Consider the following 21,655-nt stretch of genomic DNA (forward strand, 5'->3'; position numbering starts at 1 on the left):
TTTCAGGTATAAGCACCCTTCTTTAGGCAGAGGCAGATACTCCCTCTGCCTGAAGAAGGATGCTTGTACCCAAAAGCTTGCAGAGAAGAATTTTTCCAACTATTTTAGTTGGTCTAATAAAAAGACATCAGATTTACCCAAAGGACCCTTGTGTGCAAAAAAGCCAATCACACTTTTAGGAAGCCAACGGGATTCCTGAAAGTATGATTATTAGGGGTGCACTGATAGAGATTTTTTGGGGCCAACACTGATAGTTGATTTTAAGAAGGCATATGGCCAATACTGATCCAATTTCCGATACCAGCCCGGCAGCTTGAAGAGCTGCGTGCAACTGGTAGGCCTGGTATGATGGAAAGGGAGGAGGGAGGGAAGGGGCGTTGGGGGGACGGGGTGTAGATCAAGGTCTCCCCTGCAGTAAGGGGGCATAGGGGCAGGGGCTAGGGCTTGGGCAAGTGCTGCCCAGCTGCAGCTCATCTGGGGGCCATGGGGAGGCGGAGGGCAGCTTCTGCTGCTGCACACAGCTCATCCAAGAGCTGCTGATTTGGCAGTTCATCCAGTGCTCACCTGCTCGTCCTGCAGCTCATCCAGGAGGCATGGGGGGTGTGCACCCCTGGATCTGTGCAGGGCGGACTGGGGCCGGGGCTGTGCCAAGTTCTTCCCTGCGGGGTGGGCAGCGGCAGGTGGGGACTATGGGGGGAGGGGGGGGGGAGGGGAGGGGGGGGTTTGCAGCCACCTCAAAATTCACCATAGCCCCGCACAAACCCCTTCCAGTGCCACCGCTGCCTGCTCCATGCACAGTCCCACCCTGATGGGAAGAGCTTAGCACAGCTCCAATACCAGCCTGCCTTGCGCAGATACAGGGGCACCCCTACCCATGTCCTCCCAGATGAACTGTGGAAGCAGTGGTGGGAGCTGCTGGACGAGCACAAGACAAGCCACTGGACCAGCGGCTGCTGAACAAATGGCAGTGGGAGCTGCCCCTCGCCACGGTTCCATCCTATGCCTGCCCCAGCCAGCTGGGCAGTGCTTGTCCCTGCCCCAAACCCAGCCCCACTCCCTTCCCCCTTCCATCACACCAGACTTACCAGCTGCACACAGCTCTCCAAACTGCCTAGCTGTGCTCCTCGCTGCCTATGTGCTGTGCTGCAGCTGCACACATGCACTGCCCATTTAAAATTGGCCACATCAGATGGATTTGTGATAACACTTTTCTGTATATTGGTGCCTATCCAATATTGGACCAATGCATTGGTGCTCCTCCGATTTATTTTTATTTAGCCTCATAAACGCACTCACCTACAGCTTCTAGCATTTCCCCTTCTGAAATAAATTTCATCACAAAGGTCTGTGATCTAGCCAGATCCTCAGCCACACTCTATTATGTTAATGTGCTTATTTTTTTTTAAAAAGCCATTAAAAATCTGTTATTGGTCATTGTATAACTGTACTATTTGAAGCATTTTAGACTGTGATAATACTGTGAAATTCCTATGAAAAGTAGTCAAGCATCTCTGGCATTTTCATTTCCTTGCCTCTTTAAAAAGATACTGAGAGTGAAGTATACCATGTTCATCACTGTGGTATTTGGGCACCTACACTACATTTTCAGCTTATTTCCTTGATTTTATTCTTTAAAATAACTAAATTTGAGAAAGAGTCTCAAAGAAACAGCTTTGTGAGCTGCTAACACATTCCTTGTGTTCACCTAGCTGTTACTTAGTTGTTGCAGCAGTGTCCTTGATTACTGCATATATTTATTTATTTTTGCTGAGAAATGTTCTGCAGAGTACCCATTTCCTAGAATAGGTCTAATCCAGACACCCTCAAGGAAAAACAGGGGCAGATTTCTCACTAACAGAATCCTCTTACTAGCTCCCTCCGATTTCTTAATTATTCTGGACCCCTAATATAAAAACAAATATTTTCATACGGGGAATCAAGTATGGAATAGAAATTTGGGTGAAAACACATCATGAATATATATATGATGCTACCTGGAGCAAAGTCTTCCACAAAACAAAAATCCAGGGGGCATGTAAATAATAAACCCATCATCAAAATAAGTAAATCCAATTTAGATGCAACAGCAAAATGGTGACTTTTTCAACCCTGCTACTAATAAAAGGGTCTTCCTCCCACTTCTATTTATTTATTTTTATATCAGTCTTTTAATATGGTTCCTACTTTACACAGGAAACCATTCTGACCTCTAGCTGTTTAAAAGACCATTTATTCCTAGCATGGTTTCAACTTTAGCGCTGCCAAAGCCCCCTCCCTCCCTCTCAAAGAAAAGCCATACAAATCCTTCTCTTCCCATACATCAAAACATTTGCATACCTGTGCACTCAGAGCAAAGATTCATCTGTAGAAGAATCCTTCAATCAAGATCTCAGCACCCCAAAAAAAGGAAGCGCTAATCTGAAAGCAGTGATGTACACTTAATAATTACCCTGCAACGTAACATTACAACCAGCCTTCATACTTGCCAGCATCTTAAAAATAAGTCTTGCCTATAGTTCTGAAAATAAGCTTCTGAAATGCAGACTACTAGTTCTTCTAAATTGGATATTTTTCTTTTCAGTGTCAGTTCATTTTGTATTATAGGATTACACAGAATGAAACGTGCACAAAAGCAGACCAAAACAAACCACACAAAAATATATGAGCCTTGGAAACTTACCCCTCCTGACAACTTAATCACCCTGACTTTGGTGCCGACATGGGGCCCATCTCCACTACCACTGTTTGCCCGCTGAACGACAGTCCTTTTCACACCTGGTTTCAGATCCTGAGGCCTTCCTTGTATTGAAGCCACTCTAGCAGTCTGTGCTGGGGTTAGTGATCCTGCAGCAGGTTTTGTCGGTAATGGTTTCTGTGACAGAGGAAGCTGACCTTGAGGTACTGGTCTAGTCTGTCTCAGTTGTTTTACTGTTTTTACTGGCTGTCCTTGAAACTGCACATTAGCCCCAGCCTGTGGGAAATCTGTGGGTTTCGGCTGAATATTTGAAATGACCATGTCTGGCTTTTTCACGAGAAGTCTGTTTTTCACATTTTGCCTGACCTGCATGCCAGGATGGGGTATGAATGGGTTTCCATTGGCAGGCAATTCTGAAGATTCCTCCTCTTGTTGCATGAAGGACTGCTGGGTAGGAGGCTGCTGCTGTTGCTGCTGTGCAAGTCTTTCAAGTAATTCTCTCTTTCTAGCACCAGCCTGTTGTTGTCGTCTTAGCTCCTTTTGTTTCAGAATTTCTTCTCTCAGACGTTTCTGTTCTTCTATTTTCAAACGGTATAATCTGGTTTCTTCATCTTCATCTGGAAACTACAAAGGGGAAAAGTCAATACATTTACCAAAAAGAGTAGGACATGTCCAGGCTGATTAAAACCAATATTAAATTATCATTTTAAAAAGACGCTGTAATGGCACAACTCTCCAAAGGGCTTTGAAAATAATCCTCAACGCTGTGCTCAAACTGTTAGCGACATATTTGCCACTAAGGTTTATTTGCTATTCATTAGAGACAAACAGCTTAAATCTATTTCAGGACTTAGACTACTTCCTGAGGAAAAAAAAAAGTAGCTATAATGTTAGTTGGCAAATCTTATCAGAATACTAAAAATGAAGTCTTATAAATTAGAACTCATTTAGAAGTTTCTGAAACCAATTAAACTATTAATATAATTCAAGATATCAAAATATGTTTCAAATGGAAAGTAACAATACGGAGGCAACCCACTGTCACACAGGTTTTATCTTGCTCTTTTCTGACAAAGTAACAAAAGGTAGGGTGGTAAATGACCTGAAAGGCCCTGATTAGAACTATTGATTTTTCTTACAGAATTTTCAGCCTGATCTCAAACTCATTTGTCACACAATAATTGGTTATAATGAACAGCACAAGTCAATCTCTCTGACCTTGAACTCATGCACTCTCTTCAGAATCAAAATGTTGCCAAATGCAGTGTTGGAATATTAATGGTATATAGAGAATGCCTTTAATATTCCAGCCCTGGGCCTTTCTGAAAGTATTATACACCATCAAATAACCTTTCTAAAGGTTCTGCTACTTTGGCAGAATGTGTCTTTATAAGAGGCTATGTGAAATAGACAACAGTCAGGGAAACACAGATCCTCACCTCTATGGAAAAGAAATCTGCTCTCTTTTGAACAGCTGCTTCATCATGTTATGCATATTTTATTACAAATTATACCTGATACAATAAGATTTCATTTTAATGCCTTAAGATTTTGTAAGCACTCAGACTAGAAGCAACATGCTATATAATGTATTTCCTATTTCAATGAACAGACCAATTTAACTTCAGTTTATACTTACTATGTATATTGAACAAATATATAAAGAACAGGCTTTCATAAAACAACACCACCACTTCATATTTTAGCACAGGGTTCCATAACAGGATATTAAGGCATTCAAACTTCTATCTATCAACTGAAGAATGGTTACTTACCTTACAATAACTGTAGTTCATTGAGATGCACTGTACACACTGCTTCTATTCTTGGATATATTACCCTTGTGTGCAAGGTAATATAATCCTTTTGGCCAAAAGTGCCTGTCATGCCAATGCCTGCATCCAAGATGTTTTAACAACCCCCAGTTCTAAGGGAATAAAGGGTGAAGCAGGCCCAGCTGCCTTTATTCCTTTACCAATGTTGCAGAACCATAGGGCTCTGTAATCACAGGACAGAGAAGCAGTCATGGATTCCATCTGGACACCATCTCTCAAATTAGGGTTACTCTTAGGTAACTAATCCGAGCGACTGCCCCATGAACTACATTCTTGGCAACTAGATTTTTTTTTTTTCTAAACTATAAAAATGAGTCCTACCTTAACAATAGTTTTGGAAGGGTTGTCTTGCAATTAAGAGATTAACAAAGTGGCCCAGCAGAACTCTGAAACCACTTTGGGCAGGAGTTACAAATGAGGTCAAATCCTAACCAAGACCTTATAAAACACTGTATACAGGGTACCACCAGTGATGAGACCTTGAATCTCTTTTATCCATCAGTTCAAAAGAATGGTTTTTCACTGACAAGAAGTCACAATAACAAATTGCTAAGGGCTCAAGCAGGAACCTATCAACCTTGCTAATATTATATTTTGGTCCAAGAGAGAAGGAGCTCCTGAAACAAGGGCTTCAAGGAATACAAGCAAGGAAAGAACAAGAAAGTACAAAGGTAATCAGGAGAGTGATTGGCAGATAGTGCTCCTACATGGATCCTTACAGAACTAACCAAGTCAGAATTTTTTCAGGGCTAGTAAATAAGCCCAAATTTCTAAAAATGGGTGTTGTCTAAGGAGATAATTGGTACTGAAATGTCTAAATAAGAAACCTCTTCCACTTAAAGTCAGGCTAATTGAGGATTTCCTGCTGTACAGCAAAATATTCTGAGCTTCAGCTAAAATGCTTCCAGGGATGTCTACCAGTCAGTAGCAGGCTATCAGATAATGCAATAATGCTAGGTCCCAAGAGCATATGCCCTTTGTTTTCAGATACAGGCAGAGCAGGTAAGATGATCAGGGCTACACTGAGAATTTTCCCACCCCCAAATACCAGAACTGCCTAATTTGTCCAGTACAAGCAAGGATACTAGAACCAAATGGCTTCTTTACAGAGTAGAATAAACTGGCTACTTTAGACCTGCTGATACTACGTAGAGCTGTGGTGTTATCTGGCACCACCCTGACAATGGATATCTACAGCAAAAACAGAAATGTTCTGCAAGCCAGGCCAATGGCTCCAAATTCTAGAATATTTATATTTTTGATGGTGCCTAGGCTCCACTGCAAGGTCATCCATACAAATGCATCAATTAAGTGTGGCCTCAGCATCTCCAGACAGAGATAAAGCCATTCTTTCACACATTAGTTTCCACTGGTTTAATGAAATAAACTTCCATACAATTTCTGTTAAGCAGATATGCTGGTTTCAAACCAGGTTGACATGGAACGGAGGAGTTTGGCAATCTGTGTTTTATTATCCAGGATCAGAGAGAGGTAGCTAGCTGTGTTAGTGTGAAGTCAGACAGAAGGCAGTGCAGTCGCATCTTATAGACTAATTCAGAGATGCACAAGTTTTTGTAAGCAATACCCAAGGCCCTTTCAAAGCATCTGATGAAGCAAGTTGTTGCTTACAAAAGCTTGTATGTCATTCCTGACTAAGGACAGCCCCTGACTAAACCATCCCAGCCTACCTGGGTCTCATCTGGATTTTATCTCCTTAAGTGAGCTGTTATTACTGCTGAGGTCTGTGCTAGGCAGTGTATTAGCCATAAGATGCTCCCACTAAAAATAGGAGGTAGGACCTGTATATGATATAGAGATATCAAGGATCCATACTGGGCTGCAAATTCTCTCTTTGGAATGAAAACACAAAACAAAAAAAAACCAACCAGGAATTAAATCCGGTGCTCACCATGAACTCTAAACACACCATTAAATGAAAAGATCTGAGACAAAAGTTCCTTTGCAAATCAAGGGAAGTGATTCTTCTGTTCTTTTGTGCACTGGTGAGGCCTCACTTGGACTACTGTGTCAACCCTTCAAGAAAGATATGGACAGATTGGAAAGACTCCAGCAGACAGTGAAAAAAAAATTAAGCCTGGGAAGCATGACTTGTGATGAGAGGCAGACAGAATTAAGAGAAATGAAGATTAAGGGGGGATTTGATAACAATCTTGAAATACCTGAAAGAAGACAGAGAAAGACTATTTTCTGTGGCTGTGGGGGATAGGACTAGGAGCAATGGCTTCAAACTGCAGCAGAGGAAATTTAGAGTGGAGATTAGAAAGAGCTTTCTGATTATGCAGGTGGTCAAGCATTGGAACGGGCTACCTAGAGAAGTTGTAGTCTCCATCCCTGGACATTTTCAGATGCAGATTAGATGGACACTTGCCTGAGATGATCCTGCCTTGTTGAGGGAGCTGGACTAGATGGTCTTGCGAGGTCCCTTTCAGCCCCACTTTCCTATGATCCTAAAACATGAGAAAGATTTCCCCTGCCACAATACCACCAAGGGGTCCCTTAAAAATAGCTGGGGAAGAGCAGGAGCAGAGGGGAGGGAGGCAGGGCCTGGAATCATATGCAGTATCTGTTGCTGGTTGGTAAGTAAGAGAAGTGGGGAAGAGTCTCTAAAAGGTTCTGTCAAGTTCTCAACAGTGGCATAAAACCTGCTGTTGAGACGATGTCTACAGACGATCAAGCAGAGGGTGGGTCTTTGAATTAGAGGTTGGTTTCTGCCTTGGCAACTCCTTTGCTCTTAACAGGATATAACAGAATGGAGCACAGAGACACCACATGGAAGAGACATTTGAGGTCCGGCTCATCTTATCCATGAGGTTGGAGTGTACAAGGCTAGAGATGCAATGTAACTAAATCTAACATCCTTTAAGTGGAAGGCCTTGTCCATCTTTGAACTGAAGGGTCACAGCCTTCCATAGGAAACTCCACTGCTATGGAAGGACTTTGCTTTAAGTCCCTTTTCTCCATGTACAAGGAAGCTTTCATGGATTATTCCAGATAAAACAAGTTTAGGTGGGCTTTTTGAGTTCACGTGTGAAGGAACTTGTGTTTGAAAAATCACTTGGGCCTCTTTCACAGTGAAGTTCACTCTTCAAGCCACTCACCCATTCCTTTCATGTAGAGAAGGGAGTAGGGGACAAAAGATAAAACAGAGGGAGACAGAGGCTCCCTGGCTTGGGAGGATATGCTAAGCAGCAGGAAACCAATCTGGGAGCTGCTGCAAGATTAAAGTATTAACAAGGCATGAGTACTGCTGAGGAAAAAAAAAAAAAAGACTTAAAATATCTGGTAGTATAATCAAGGGAAATCTGTCTGAACAGCAGGGAGCTGGCTGGGTCCAGCTGGGTCCAGATGCTTCTTACTATGATAGAGAAAGAATGGAGCAGCAGGACCCGAGGCAAAGAGAGAAGTGCCATGGCTGTGAGCCCCACCCCCTTCCAGCCAGCTGTCAAGGGGGCATTGGGGAAGGCTGTCTTCAGCCTCCTCTGGGTCTATACTACTTGCTATAGTTTCCTCAGACTTGCTTCCACCATCAGCTCTGTAGCCACCCTTCCCATATCATCTCTCAAGTAATTCTAAGTTAGCATCAGCCTTACTTCTCTTCCTTTCATCACTCAATAGCTGTTCCTGTTTTAATCACTTTAGAGATTAAAGAGTATCAAAGACTATCAAAGGCTACTAGTCCAGGGGGTTCCTGTCCTTTACCCTTGTTACTTTAGTAGCAGGTCTTCTCACCTCCCAAAATTGACTCACTCAGCTGGCTTCAAAAGATGAATCTCTCTCTGCTGAGGAAGCAGATTGCTCTCTCGCAGCATTACAATGAAGAAGTCTAAAATCTGGCAAGAGAACTCTGATGCAATAAGGAGCGTCACAGTGGTCTTGGACCAGGTGAGTTCATACTTCGCAAATCACACTGGAAAAGTATGTGTGTTATTTTAAAAGGCAATTAGATTTTCCGATCACGTACCTTTCAGCAATGCCACTGCCTTTGCAGTTGCCTAACAGCCATTTTTGCAGATATTTCTTGTCTGCATCTACATAGCAACTGGTTACATTAAGAAATATAAATGTATATGCTAAATAACCATTTAACCTTAATGGGAAATACTCCTTACCTCTGGTTCAGATTTTACTTCTGGTTTAATTTGAACAACTGGTGTGACTACTTGAGCTTTCATTTCAGTCCTTCCCTGGGAGTTTCCAACACCTACTACAGACTTTGTAGGTGTCATGCTGGTAATGGGCTTTACTTGAACAGCAGGTGTAGGGGCTCGCTGGTTGTTGCTAGCTTCAAGAACGTGGGATGGTGCTATTGGTAATTCACGCAAGTTGCTATTTCTTGCTGCAGTCGCTTGTAGTTGCTGATTTGAACGCTTGACAACATTTTGTGATGGTGTGTTCTGCCAGTTAGAATAAAAAAAAAAACTTTATGGAGATGTTGGTAACTATTTGCGAATTAGAACTGTTCTGAGAGTTCTACTTCAAGCAGGACTAAACTTGCCTTAGTCTCCCACTTAAATATTGAGTGAGTTCAAGCCTTAAACACAGTAACTCTTCAATGGACAACTGTATTTTTAACTTTTTTTTTTCAAGTAACGGAGTGTCCCCTAATTGAAACACTAAATTTCTATGACAATTTTGTGTTTCTTTAAACATCAAAATGTAATATCTGACATGCACATGTACACACACTCACACAGAAGCCATTTTCAAAAGGGAAAAAACCCCTCAAAGAATTCTTCCCTTAAATCAAACAAGCTGCTCTGAGCTGTGACTTAATTAACTGGGGTACTGCTGCTAAAATACTGCTTCTTCCACCCCACCTTCAACAGTCCAAGCAAGTAAAGAAATATGGGAGAAGGGCAAAAGATAAGGGCAGAGCATGTCTGTGCCAGAGCAATTAAGAGTTAAAAGTGAACTCCATGACAGCTGCATGCTGCTCCAAGAAGCTTAGTCAGTAGTGTTAATCAAGAGACCCAGAAGCACAGATACCCTAAGTGCTAATTTGCTTAGCTTCCTCACTCCAACCATAAGGCAACCAGTACAGTTTTAAATTTGGCCATACAGCTGCCTTAATGCAACTAAGGAGTAGTGCAAGGATATCTGCCTTTCTATGCAAACAACATTTTTACTTCCTCCCTGATAACCTGGGACCTGGCAAGTGCAGACACCAGAGAGGTCCAGAGCAGCAGCTCAACAGTGCCAACACTGCCCTGCTCACTTTTGCACATATGCAGACTCCTAAGGCAGCCAATGAGCACGTGTGAGATACGTACACACCATTTTTGCCACCTCCTTCAATTTGCCACTATAGGTGGCCACCTGTGTTGCCTGGCCCTGCAGTTCCTGTTCCCCAGCATTCCTGATTGCCAGTCCTTGGCTTATGTGAGGAGCAAGAGATGATGTGAAACAAGGATGAAACAAGAAGCATGGGGAAGACTGTAAGCAGCAAGGGGACAAAAGGTGGCAAGGAAGTTATGTAGGAAGGCTATGGAATGATCAAGAATAGAAAAGTAAGTCAGTGGCCAGGAAAAGACAGCACATGTGAATCAAGAGGACCATGAAAGAAGAGAAAACACGGGAACAAAATCTTGTACTCATAAGGTTTTAAAGCATGAGCTCAGTCATTCCCTCCGAACACAGAAGTACCTGTTGCTTTCCCTAGTACTTACATGTCTTGGCTTCATTGGACCCTGTCTCTGTTGACACTGCATTCTGTTATTTGGCTGCTGCTGTGAAGTCTGTATATGAGGTCTGTACTGTGGCTGGTTCATGGGTATCAAAGGCTGTGGTGGAAGGTGGTGATGATGTTGATGTTGATGTTGCTGGTGCTGGTGCTGTTGGTGTTGATGCTGCTGCTGTTGCTGCTGGTGATGGGGTTGCTGCTGGTGATGGTGCTGCGGCTGAGGCTGTAATGGAGGGTGCAAGGGACCCTTTATGTTTAAAAAAAAACAGAAAAAGATACATTTGTTTTGCAATACCAAATAATTAAACTTCCTGAAAAACAGCACCCAAACTTTCAGACACCCAAGCAGATTTGCTATCCTCACACACCAGCCTCTCAGATGATGGAAAAGGATCTACAAAAAAACAAAACTATAAGAACCACCAAGTCAGGCGTAAATGTAGACTGACAGCAGTGGTGTAGGAACTTGATAGCTTGTGTGTGGTAAACACCTGAAGTGAAAAAAAAATCCCACATGAAATCTCCTATGGACACTGTTAAACAAACCTTCCTATCTGCTGTTCAGAATTACCAGAATACCATATTAATTCTTCAGAGTAAGCTCCTAGTGCAGACATCACAGGAAAATTTGTAATATTCAAGGGCCTCTGCATAACACTATTAAAATTCTTCACATATGAACATTAAGAAACAAATTAAAAGTAAAAGAAAACTAATTTTAAGAGGCCACACTTTTCTCCAACTGGTAGTCCCATAAAATAAAAGATACTTTTGTCAGCAGAGGGCACTGTAGCCTTTCCTGTGTAAAGAGAAGTAACCCACCATAGTCTATATTTTCTACCTACAAACTTATCTTCTCTCTGTACATGGACATAATTTAAAATAATACAATGCTTTCATATTTCTACTGAAGTAAATCAATTTAAGGAACCATGTGATGTTGAACAAACTGTGACATGAAAAACTTTTCTAATCTCATTAGCTATAAACAGTTAAGCAGAAATCACAGTAATTTTAATAACTTCACTTCAGCAACAGTATGCTGGTGCAGGTTTGCTGTTATCCTTCATAATTAAATTAGTATTGGACACAGAGGGAGATTTTCATCACCATGTCAAACATAAAATGGTAATAGGCACTACATTTAAATCTTTCAAATTTGTAACAGACAAACCTTCACATTTAGTTAGATTACTAGAAACTTAGGCAAAGATCCCAATACAGTTAACCAAGTGGAAATATTTCAAAGATTTTAAAAGGCCCTTTTCACTAAGATCATACCTGCATATTGGGTTGCGCATGCGTTGCTAGAAATGGCTGTCCTGGGCCTTGTAAGAACTGTTGCCTGGGAGGAATGAAAGGCCGTGGGTTTGCTGAACCTGGCTGGTTGAAGTGAAGAATTCCCACTTGAGGCTGTAGGTTTGGTCTTATTGGCCTCTCTCTGGGAAATACTGGTTGCTGCCCTTGCTGATTAAATCCTGGTCCAGGCTGACTGAAAGGCAGAGGATTTTGGGTAGGAACAGGATGTGTACTATTGAGAAGCGAGGGAGGTGGCGGTGGTGGGGGACTCCGCTGCTCAAACAAATGATGGCTTGGAAATCTTGGCTCTGTCAAAATGAAATATATAATTAAGTGGTCGCCTCTTCAGAAACCCACATGAATTTTTTTTGTTTTTAAAACCGACATTTTCACCCCATTTCAACTTCAGATGAATAACTTGAAAATCTTGCGTTAGGGGGAGGAAACTTTACAACATTGAAAGAACAGCAACTCTAAGACCACATATACACAGTCTTCCTGTTTAGACCAAGGAAGGCACAGACACCCTCCGCAAGAAACAAGCAATTAGCAGCCAACTGGAATTGGTCATTTCATCATTTTATTTCTATTGCAGAAGCACCTAAAGATTAAAGGAATTAAGGCCAGGGAAGCAGAAAAGCTAGAAAACTTCAATACTATTTCAGTACTATACATACTCCAAAAAATGTTTAAAAAAAAAAAAATCAAGCCACATTAAACTTTTATTTTCTCAGAACCATTTGTTTGGTATGCAGCGTCACTTAACTGAAAGATTGTTTAGAATACGCACAAAGTTAAATTTGCAAAGGGATTAACTATTCCAAGATAAAACTGTTAATGGAGGAAACCAAAGCTGAATAGACAGTTGATACAAATATTTAATATCTCAGCGGTAGGAAATAAAACTGTCTGCAGCTTGCTAGCTTTATTGTAGACATGTAGTAGCTAGAGATGGAAAAATATGGGTTGGTCTTAGTTAAAGACCAAAAAACCCTTCAGGTGACCAAAACTGTTTGGCCTATGCTACGAGGCTTGCTGGACTAAAATAAGTGGCACCTTTTCATCTTCACATGTGTGAATGAATCTGTGGAGATACTACTTAAAAGCATAAAAAGTATTATCCTGTACGCTGAATAACAAATTTTCTACCTCCTATAAAGAAAGGCTCTCTTTCTTGAGGAGGAGGTGGAGGGGGCGGTGGTGGAGGTGGAGGTGGGCCTCTCCATTGGTCCTGAAGAGGAAGTCGTGGTGCTTGGGTGAAGCTGGTGGGAACAGGTCCAGGAGCATGCTGCTGAAAATCTGGAGGGCCCTGTTTATTAACAAAAAAAAAAACTAAATAAGTCCACCTTTGAGATATTAATCCATAATGCATTATAATTTTTTCCTTAATTACAGGAGATTAAAAAAATCAATTTATCAATCTGCACAAGTTGAAAGCCCAACTATGGAAGAGTAACTAAAAACTCAGTACAGTACCCTGAAATAAATTCACAACGTTTTAATAATCACTGTACCACCAAAGGAATACCATTTCTTTTCAAGCTCATTGAAATCCATGCAATTATTGACCTTCTTTTCCATTAATCCAAAACTCTGAATGTCTACTTTAAAAAACGTTCTTGACATTTATCTTCTTAAACCATGCTATTCTTTGCCATCTATGTAGTACAACCTAAGCTACAGAAATGAAGCAGCTTTACTTTAAAAGGCAAAAAGAAAAAAAAAAAATCAATTTGTAGCATCCAGAAAATTAAAGAAATCATCTTTCAATAAATGAAAAGGGACCAACATATATCTGTCAATTCACGTAAGACTTAAATACTTAAGCATCTGAAGCATTATACAAGGAATATGAAAGAAAAAATGTTTCCTTACTTGATTTTTTAAAAAGTTTTAAATGAAACCCTTAAATGTTATAGGTGAACATATTTCTCACTGTGAAACAGCAGTGTAAAGAAAATACTCAGATTTAGATCAGTAATTCATTCTACCGCAGTCCTTGTTTGCTTACACAGAAGACCATACATTTTTAAAATTGCCCAGCATCAACTTAAAACTTGAGGCCAAGTCTCCCATCAATCAATACATCACTGATGATTTGGGGATGGGATCAAGTGCATGCTCAGCAAATTTGGAGATCACACCAATTGCGGTGGAGTTTCATAGATTTCATAGACATTAGGGCTGGAAGGGACCTTGGGAGATCATCGAGTCCAGCCCCCTGCCCAAAGGGCAGAAAGTCAGCTGGGGTCATAGGATCCCAGCAAGATAAGCATCCAATTTACTCTTGAAGGTGTTCAATGTGGGTGCTTGAACCACCTCCGCTGGCAGACTGTTCCAGACCTTGGGGGCTCGGACAGTAAAGAAATTCTTCCTTATGTCCAGCCTGAAACGGTCTTGCAGGACTTTGTGACCGTTCGACCTCGTCATCCCTTGGGGCGCTCTGGTGAACAGACGTTCCCCCAGATCCTGGTGTTCACCCTTGATAAACTTATAGGTGGCCATCAGATCACCCCTGAGCCTGCGCTTTTCCAGGCTAAAGAGTCCCATGGCTCTCAGCCTGTCATCGTAAGATCTGTTTTCCTGACCTCTGATCATGCGCGTGGCTCTCCTCTGGACTCTCTCAAGCTTCTCCACATCCTTTTTGAATTGTGGAGCCCAAAACTGGATGCAGTACTCCAGCTGCGGCCTCACCAAGGCCGAGTACAAGGGGAGAATGACGTCCCGGGATTTGCTCGAGAAGCATCTATGGATGCACACCAGCATTTTGGTCGCTTTACTAGCCGCAGCATCGCATTGCAGGCTCATGTTCATCTTGTGGTCAATGATGACCCCCAAGTCTCTTTCTTCTGTGGTGCTATCCAACGTAGCACTGCCGAGCCTATAAGGATGCTGCAGGTTTTTCCTCCCAAGGTGGAGAACCTTGCATTTATCAGTGTTAAACACCATCAGGTTCTCGTCTGCCCATATGCTGAGCTTGTCCAGGACAGCCTGGATCACCCGCCTATCTTCTGGCGTGGATGCTTTGCCCCAAAGTTTGGTGTCATCAGCGAACTTGGCCAGTCCACTCCTGACTCCAATGTCCACATCGTTAATGAAGATGTTGTATACACTCTCAGGGATAGGGCTAGGTGACCTGAACAAACTGAAAAAATTAGCTAAAACTCAATCCAGTGAAACTCAAAAAGGGACAAGCAAGCCCTATACGTGGGACAGCACAAATACAGACTGGGGAATGATTGGCTAGGCTGTGGTATCGCAAAATCCTGGAAATTACAGTGATCCACAATCAGACTATGAGTCATCAGTATGCTCGCTGCTGGAAAAAACACTACACTACAGCATACTGGATTGTATTGACAGGAGTGCCTCTTGCAAATCAAGGGAAGTGATTCTTCTGTTCTAGTCAATACTGGTGAGGCCTTACCTGGAGTACTGTGTTCAGTTTTGGGCCCCTCACTTCAAGAAGGATGCAAACAGACTGAAAGAGTCCAGGGAGAAGTAACAAAAAGCAATTAGGAACCTGGGAAACATGACTTCTGAGGAAAGGTTGAAAGAACTAGAATTTTGTCCAGGGAAGGGAAAACCGTAGGGAGATTTGATAAATCTTCAATTAAGAGGATGGAGCTAAATTTTTCTCTGTGGTTGCAGGGGTCAGAACTAGGAGCAATGACCTGAAACTGCAGCAGAGGAAATTTAGACTGGAGATTACAAAGAAGTTTCTGACTAGGTCGCACTGGAACAAGCTACCTTGAGTAGCTGTGGAACAAACTAAGGTCTGGCATGCTGAATGGCGTTGGAGGAAGTGGGGGTAAGATGACCCCAGTACTCTTTCCTGCCATGGCAGGGGGTCGGATTAGATGATCTACTCAGGTCCCTTCCGACCGTAGAAACTATGACAGATTTCAGCATCATTAGCTGCCACTGATAACATCCCGTCATGCAATTTAGTGGTACGGTGACTTAACCATACTCAGTAATTCTAAGGAAACAGCCTGCGAATTCAAGAACAGGACGCCACCCTATCACAAAACTATTAGAGGTGCACCGATACAAATGGTCCAATATCGGATCAGCACAGATATAAAGAAAATTTTCTGCATCAGAAATGGGCCCAATGCAGCCGATAATTGTCTGATAAATACCCTTGCGTGCGTACGTGCAGCTGCAGCGCAGCACATAGGCAGTGAGGAGCAGAGGTGGCAGCGTGGAATGCTTCATACAGCTGATAAGTCTGTTGTGGTGGAAGGGAAAGGGGGGGGGAGGTAAAAAGGACATGGGGGTGGCAGATCAAAGTCCCCGTAGTGAGGCAGGGTGTGGGGCTGCCCAACCAAGGCTGGGACAGGCACGGCCCATTGGGAGAGGTGGGGGGGAGTGTAAGGCAGTTCCCGCTGCTATGCGCAACTCATCCAGTGCTGGTCTGCCAGCTCCTGCCACTCATCTGAGGGGGCATGTGCCCTGGATCTGGAAAGGGCAAGGCAGGTTGGGACCGGGCTCTTCCTAGCTGGCAGATCCAGGGGAATATGCCACCCTGCTCTGTGCCCTCCCAGACTAGTGACAGGAGCCACCAGACAAGCACCAGATGATCCATGCACAGCAGCAGGAGCCACCCCCCTCCCTTCCTGTGCCCCACAACAAGCCGCACCTACACTGTACTCACCCTGGCTCCAGCCCCAGCCCGTGCAGATCCAGGAGCTACACACCTCCCCTGCCTCCTGGAGAAGCCACTTGCGGCTCTGTCCCATGCCCCTCCCTACCCTGGCTGGTCAGTGCCTGCCCCTGCTGCATTCCCTCCCTCATGCCAGGGGCCTTGATCTGCCCCCCCGTACTCCTTCCCTTCTACCACACCAGACTTACCAAGACTTACCAACTGGAAGCAGCTCTTCAAGTTGAAGAGCTGCATATAGAAAATTGGATGGGTATTGGCTGATATACCTCCTTAAAAATTGGCAATCAGTATCAGCCCCAAAAATCTCTATCGGTACACCCCTAGAATCCATCCATCCCTCCATCCAGGCATGTGTGTGTGCAGCCATGCATCATATTTACTTCAGTATAAGGCAAGAGTTTTCTTCCCAATGAGCATGGGGGAAAAAGCCCATCTGCAAATATGAAGAAGTAGAGGGGGGAACAGGTGCCCCACGCTGCAGCTTCTGCCCTCTGCCTCCCCCAACTCTCCCCTTACTGTCAAGTGCAACTTGGCTCCCACTCAGGTCTCTTCTGGGCATGGAGCACAGGAAACTCCTTCCTCTGCCTGGCCAATCAGCAGCACCAACATTGCTGCAATGAAGCAAGGGCTGACCTTCCAGGTACTATGGTCTGGGAAATAGCAGTCTGAGAGGTTTCTGACAGTGGGGGGAGGGGGAGAATAGGGGAAGGGGGGAGAGGAGATGGAGACTGGGGCAAGATGGAGTGGGTAGGGGGTGAAGAAGCAGAAGCTGTAGGGAGATTCAGGTGGCAAGAAGGCTATTGGGGGAAGTGGGAAGGCAGAAGGCAAGGGAGCCACCTGACTTGCCCTCCCCACCCCCGCTCCTGCTTCCCCTGCTGGGGGGTGGGGGCAGGGAAGAGGGGGAATGCTGGAATCCAGGAAAACTTCCCAATTCTTAGATTCTATACCTGGAAAATTATAACAAGTTCATAATTTTCCCATAATTAGAATCTAATATGGGGTGTGAGGTCATCTAACAGTTGAGTAAATACAGAATGTAGCGTGTGCATGTGCACATATGGGGAGGGGGCGGAAAAAAGCAGGGGAGGGTGTGCTTATATAGCACAAGGAACCACAACAGATACCTTTGCTAGCTATGAACAAGCCAGCATTGTCTACATAATACAACACAGACACCAACTTTGGGTCCAAAAATCAAGTGTAGCCCAATCAGAACGGTGCCCCACCAGACCTAATTAATTGAGGCAAAGCACTGCACTGACCTCATACTACTCTCTCTTCCAAGGCATCTCTATACAGAGGCTTCACTACAGCATGCAAACAGATCCATAATATAAGCAGGCCCACAACCCTGGCACTGGAACTACTACAATGGTTTCATGTAGAGGGAACTTGACAAATGCCAAATGCAAAAAGGTTTTTCAGATTATTTTTTAAAGAGAAGGTGAATTTACTTTATGCAAAACAATAACGAACCACCACGAGCAGCAAAGCCTTCCATTTATCTGCCCAAGAAACCTGGCACAGAAACAAATCTTTTCTGCACTATCTGACCAATTTTCCTCAGCTGGAATCTGCAAGGACCACAAATCCATGGGAGAAAAAAAGTGTGGCCAAGTTTCCTTGATCAATCTCTGGCGCCCCTGCACTGATGGCATGAACAAATGTATACTTTAAATGGAGAGGAGGAGCTGCTGCTGCTCAGGAGTATGCATCAGCCCTTAAGCTGTAGCCACTCTCTCTGCATGAGACCAGCAATACTGGTAGGGCTGTGTGAAACAGCTGCGTTTCACTTCAGTTTCAGATTCGGCTGTTTTGGAGGACAGTGATTCGTTTTGGCATTTCAGATCACCGTCCTGTTTCGTTTCGTCTGAATATCCTCTGAATCTGTTTTGAACAGGCTGCAAGAGAAGCTCAGCACAGACCTACGTAGCCAGGTGGGGCCTGCAGGGCCCCAGTGGGGAGCAGGACCGGGCCATAGATGGCTCATCTGGGGGAGGACTGCTGCCCTCACTGCAGGCGAGGAGAACACCCCCCACTTTGGAGCCAAGTTGCATGGCAGGGAAGCAGTGCAGAGCAGTGAGCAAGCCTGCTGGTCCCTACCACATGACTCAGCTCTGCAGAGATCAAAGAGCCAAGCCGGGGGCTCCTTGCCACCACTCCCCACCCCACGCTGCCCCGGATCTCTGCTCCCTGCATAGCCAGGCCGCCCAGCAGGGACCAGCACTGCCCTGCCATGCAACCTGGCTATGCAGGGAGCAGACATCTGCCCTGGGATCTCCTCCCCACCGCTGCCCCGGATCTCTTCTCCCTGCAGAGCCAGGTTGCGCAGCAGTGACCAACACTGCCCTGCTGCATGACCTGACTCTACAGGGAGCAGAGATCTGCACTGGGGTCTCCTCGCCACCATTGCCCACCCCATGCAGCCCCATGTCGCTGGGCAGCATGGGGCAGGCAGTGGCAGCGAGGAGACCCCTGGCATGGAGCTCTGCTCCCTGCAGAGCCAAGTCACAAGGCAGGCAGCATGCAGCTGTCTCCCTGCAAGCCTGGCTCCAAACCTCAGAAATTTTCCAAGACATTTTGGACAAATGTTTTGGACAAGTGTTGTCAGACAAAACTAGTCCATCACTCCTATCCTGCACTGATTTGATTCAACCACCCCAGAGAGTGAAAGATTTTCTCTCTCCTTTACCAGTGTCCAAAGCCATACAGTCTCTTCATTTGTCCACTTCATTTAGTAGAATGAACTATTGTAAGCTCAACCATGACAGCCTTCACAACATCCATAATATTTACAGAAGTTGACAGTGACTTGTATACTTGGTTACCTAACCGTTTACATTATAAAACAGCCTTGTAGCATTGAGAAGTTCAAATACTTCCATAGTTTTAAGTTCACCTTTTAAATGCAGCAAAAGAAGAGGAATCTTTTAAACAAAGGCAATATTTTTGCCCCATGAAATTGATTGTATTTGACTAAATTATATAGTTAAGTTGTCACTGCCCTTCTTTCCTGCTGATGTGGAAAAAAAAAAAGTTAATCTGTCAAAGTAACAACTGAACATCATAAACAGTCTAAAGAGCCAGGCCCAAGTTGGAACCATTGCTACCATGAGAACACCTACAAGCTGCCATAAAGAGAGGGAAGAAAGCCAATCTCTCTCCCATAATGACTAGACACATGGTATCACTGCACTGAAGGACAGAACACACACCCAAGAAAGGAAAAAGGAAAAGGCCATGCTGAACCACCTGATCAGCCAACAGATCCAGTACAGTACCCAGCAGCCTCCCTACTCCTCTGGGAAAAGAGACTTCCATTGCTTTTACCTAATGTAATTAGATCCCACTGCTCAAGTCATAGCTCTTTGTATTGCAGTACTGCAAGCACACAGTTCAACAAGCCAGTTGAGGAAGCTGCAAACCTATGCACTCAGACAGTATATACTGATATAATTAAAAGCCTTGCTGCACAAGCCACTTGTTTTACACAGGGTACTGAATTCAGTACTTTCTCCTTGTTGCTCAATATGTCGCCCCAACAATGTGTGGCTTATCCAGCATTACATTGGAACAGTGGCACAGGCAGGCAAAGCAGCCTATTTCACTGCAGGTGCACTGGCTGAACCGTGAGACACTATCTTCTTCCCTGGAATCCTCTGCCTCATTTCCTACGCACCTTCCAGGTGGTGACAAATGAACCAGGACCCCCGACTCATTCCCAGACCTGGACCATCTGGTACTATGGGAAGAAAAGGAGTATGCACTCATACAATTAGAAGATTACTATAATGAATTTATGTAAAGGAGCTCAGTGAAGGCTGTACAGGCTAACATTAACTCTGCCATGAAGTAAAGTTAATTCAATAATCTTACAGGTGCAAGCATGCATATTAAATTTATTTTCTACATATTTTTTAAAACACCAGCTGAAAAGACAAACATTACAACAGATGACATTATATTGATAGCAACGCAACTCATTGGCAGGGTTAAAACCATTAGATCCACTGCACAGATCTCTGCTACTTGGACTAAGTAACAGACAGCAGTATGCCATCATCCCGTAGGTGCATCAACTCAAGGGAGATGAGACTTTCTGGTAGGAAGTTCCACATATATTTGGTAATGCAGAACCCTAGTTTCATTGGGGGGGGGGGGGGGGTCAGAGGAAGAGTGGGTCTCCAGGAGACAAACTCTTTTGCCTGTTTTTTTCAAACCTGATCCCCAGCATTGTCTGTCAGTCTCAGTTCCCACACTTCATCTCTTCCCTTTACCCACAGCCTCTAAACACCTCCCCACAGCTATGCTCCTTCAAACTCCAACGCAATCTCCGTCTTAATCTCCACTCCAATCTGCTCCCTACCATTGCTCAGTGAATTTCCACAAGTTTTCCCTCAACAACTTCTAGTAAGTCTCCTTGCCTAGCAAGTTCAAATCTTCTCTACAGCTCATTAAAAAAAGGGGTATTTTAAAACATGACCATATTTCTATTATTCCTGGTCTTGATTTCAAAAACAGATTGGCCATTTTGACTGAAATCTGAAGGAAAAAAAATTCTAAAGCAGACAGACCATGGCAAATTTTATCCCAAACTGCAGAAGAGTGGCAAACATAGGCAACTGAAAACAGCCTTATAACAGAAATGTCAGACAACCATTTTAAAAGTCTGGGCCTGATACTATTCTACTCACTACTATACCTATGCATTAGTAGGAGCAGTGCAAGAAGATCAAGGGAAGTGACTCTTCTCTTCAACACTAGGGCGACCACATCAGTTTTGCACTGCCTCCCCTCCCCTCAAGTACAGAAAGACTGTGGATGATTTGGAGCAAGGGAAGTTTAGGTTAGATATTAGGAAGAACCCTCTCACTAGGAGGGCAGTAAAACACTAGAGCAGGTTACCCAGAGAAGCTGTGGAAGCTCCATCCTTGGACCTGGCTAGACAAAGCCTTGGCTGGGATGATTTAGTTGGGTCTGGTCCTGCTTTGAGCAGGGGGTGGGACTAAATGACCTCGTAAGGTCACTTTCCTAATTTTCTATGATTCAATTGTCTAGCCACCACTCAAGAAAGCATCTCTTGATGTTGGGTGTCTAGGTTGTAGCTGTATTGGTCTAGAGGCAAAAAGGAATCTGAACTCGTGGTAGAGGTGATATTTTATTAGACCAACTAGGTTTTTGCCAAAAAAAATACACACACACCCACACCTTTAATTGCAAGCTTTTGGGTACAAGCACCCTTCTTGAGGGAAAGGAGAAAGATTGTAAAAGTTCTCCTATGTAGAAATTAAAGTTTATTTCATAAGAGAGTTAAAGGTATGGTAAAAATCTGCTGTTTGGAACAGCTCATTTTATGCAGGTTAGGCTCGGAGAAAAACTGGAATACCTCAAAGCTGCTTGGTGGCAGGCAGGATGTAGTCATATTTCCTTCTGGTTATGGTGTTGCATATTTCACA

General features: G+C 43.8%; 1 protein-coding gene across 7 annotated transcripts in view; it reads right to left on the reverse strand.

The window, feature by feature from the left end:
- Nucleotides 1-21,655, reverse strand: part of RBM33 (RNA binding motif protein 33) — a 169,032-nt gene that overhangs the window by 57,719 nt on the left and 89,658 nt on the right. For all 7 annotated transcript variants that reach the window (XR_016442375.1, XM_090047647.1, XM_090047643.1 and 4 more), the window contains exons 11-15: nt 12,680-12,839; nt 11,513-11,838; nt 10,218-10,478; nt 8,661-8,945; nt 2,681-3,319 (exon numbers count right to left, since the gene is read on the reverse strand). Coding sequence is in view for 6 of the 7 variants with exons in the window: in XM_090047647.1 (XP_089903773.1) it covers nt 2,681-3,319; nt 8,661-8,945; nt 10,218-10,478; nt 11,513-11,838; nt 12,680-12,839 (1,671 nt within the window). In the remaining variant the exon portion in view is untranslated. The remainder of the gene's footprint in view (nt 1-2,680; nt 3,320-8,660; nt 8,946-10,217; nt 10,479-11,512; nt 11,839-12,679; nt 12,840-21,655) is intronic.

This window comes from Crocodylus siamensis, chromosome 5 (genome assembly GCF_052110815.1).
Source record: "Crocodylus siamensis isolate JL-2025a chromosome 5, ASM5211081v1, whole genome shotgun sequence".
Taxonomy (NCBI): Eukaryota; Metazoa; Chordata; order Crocodylia; family Crocodylidae; genus Crocodylus; species Crocodylus siamensis.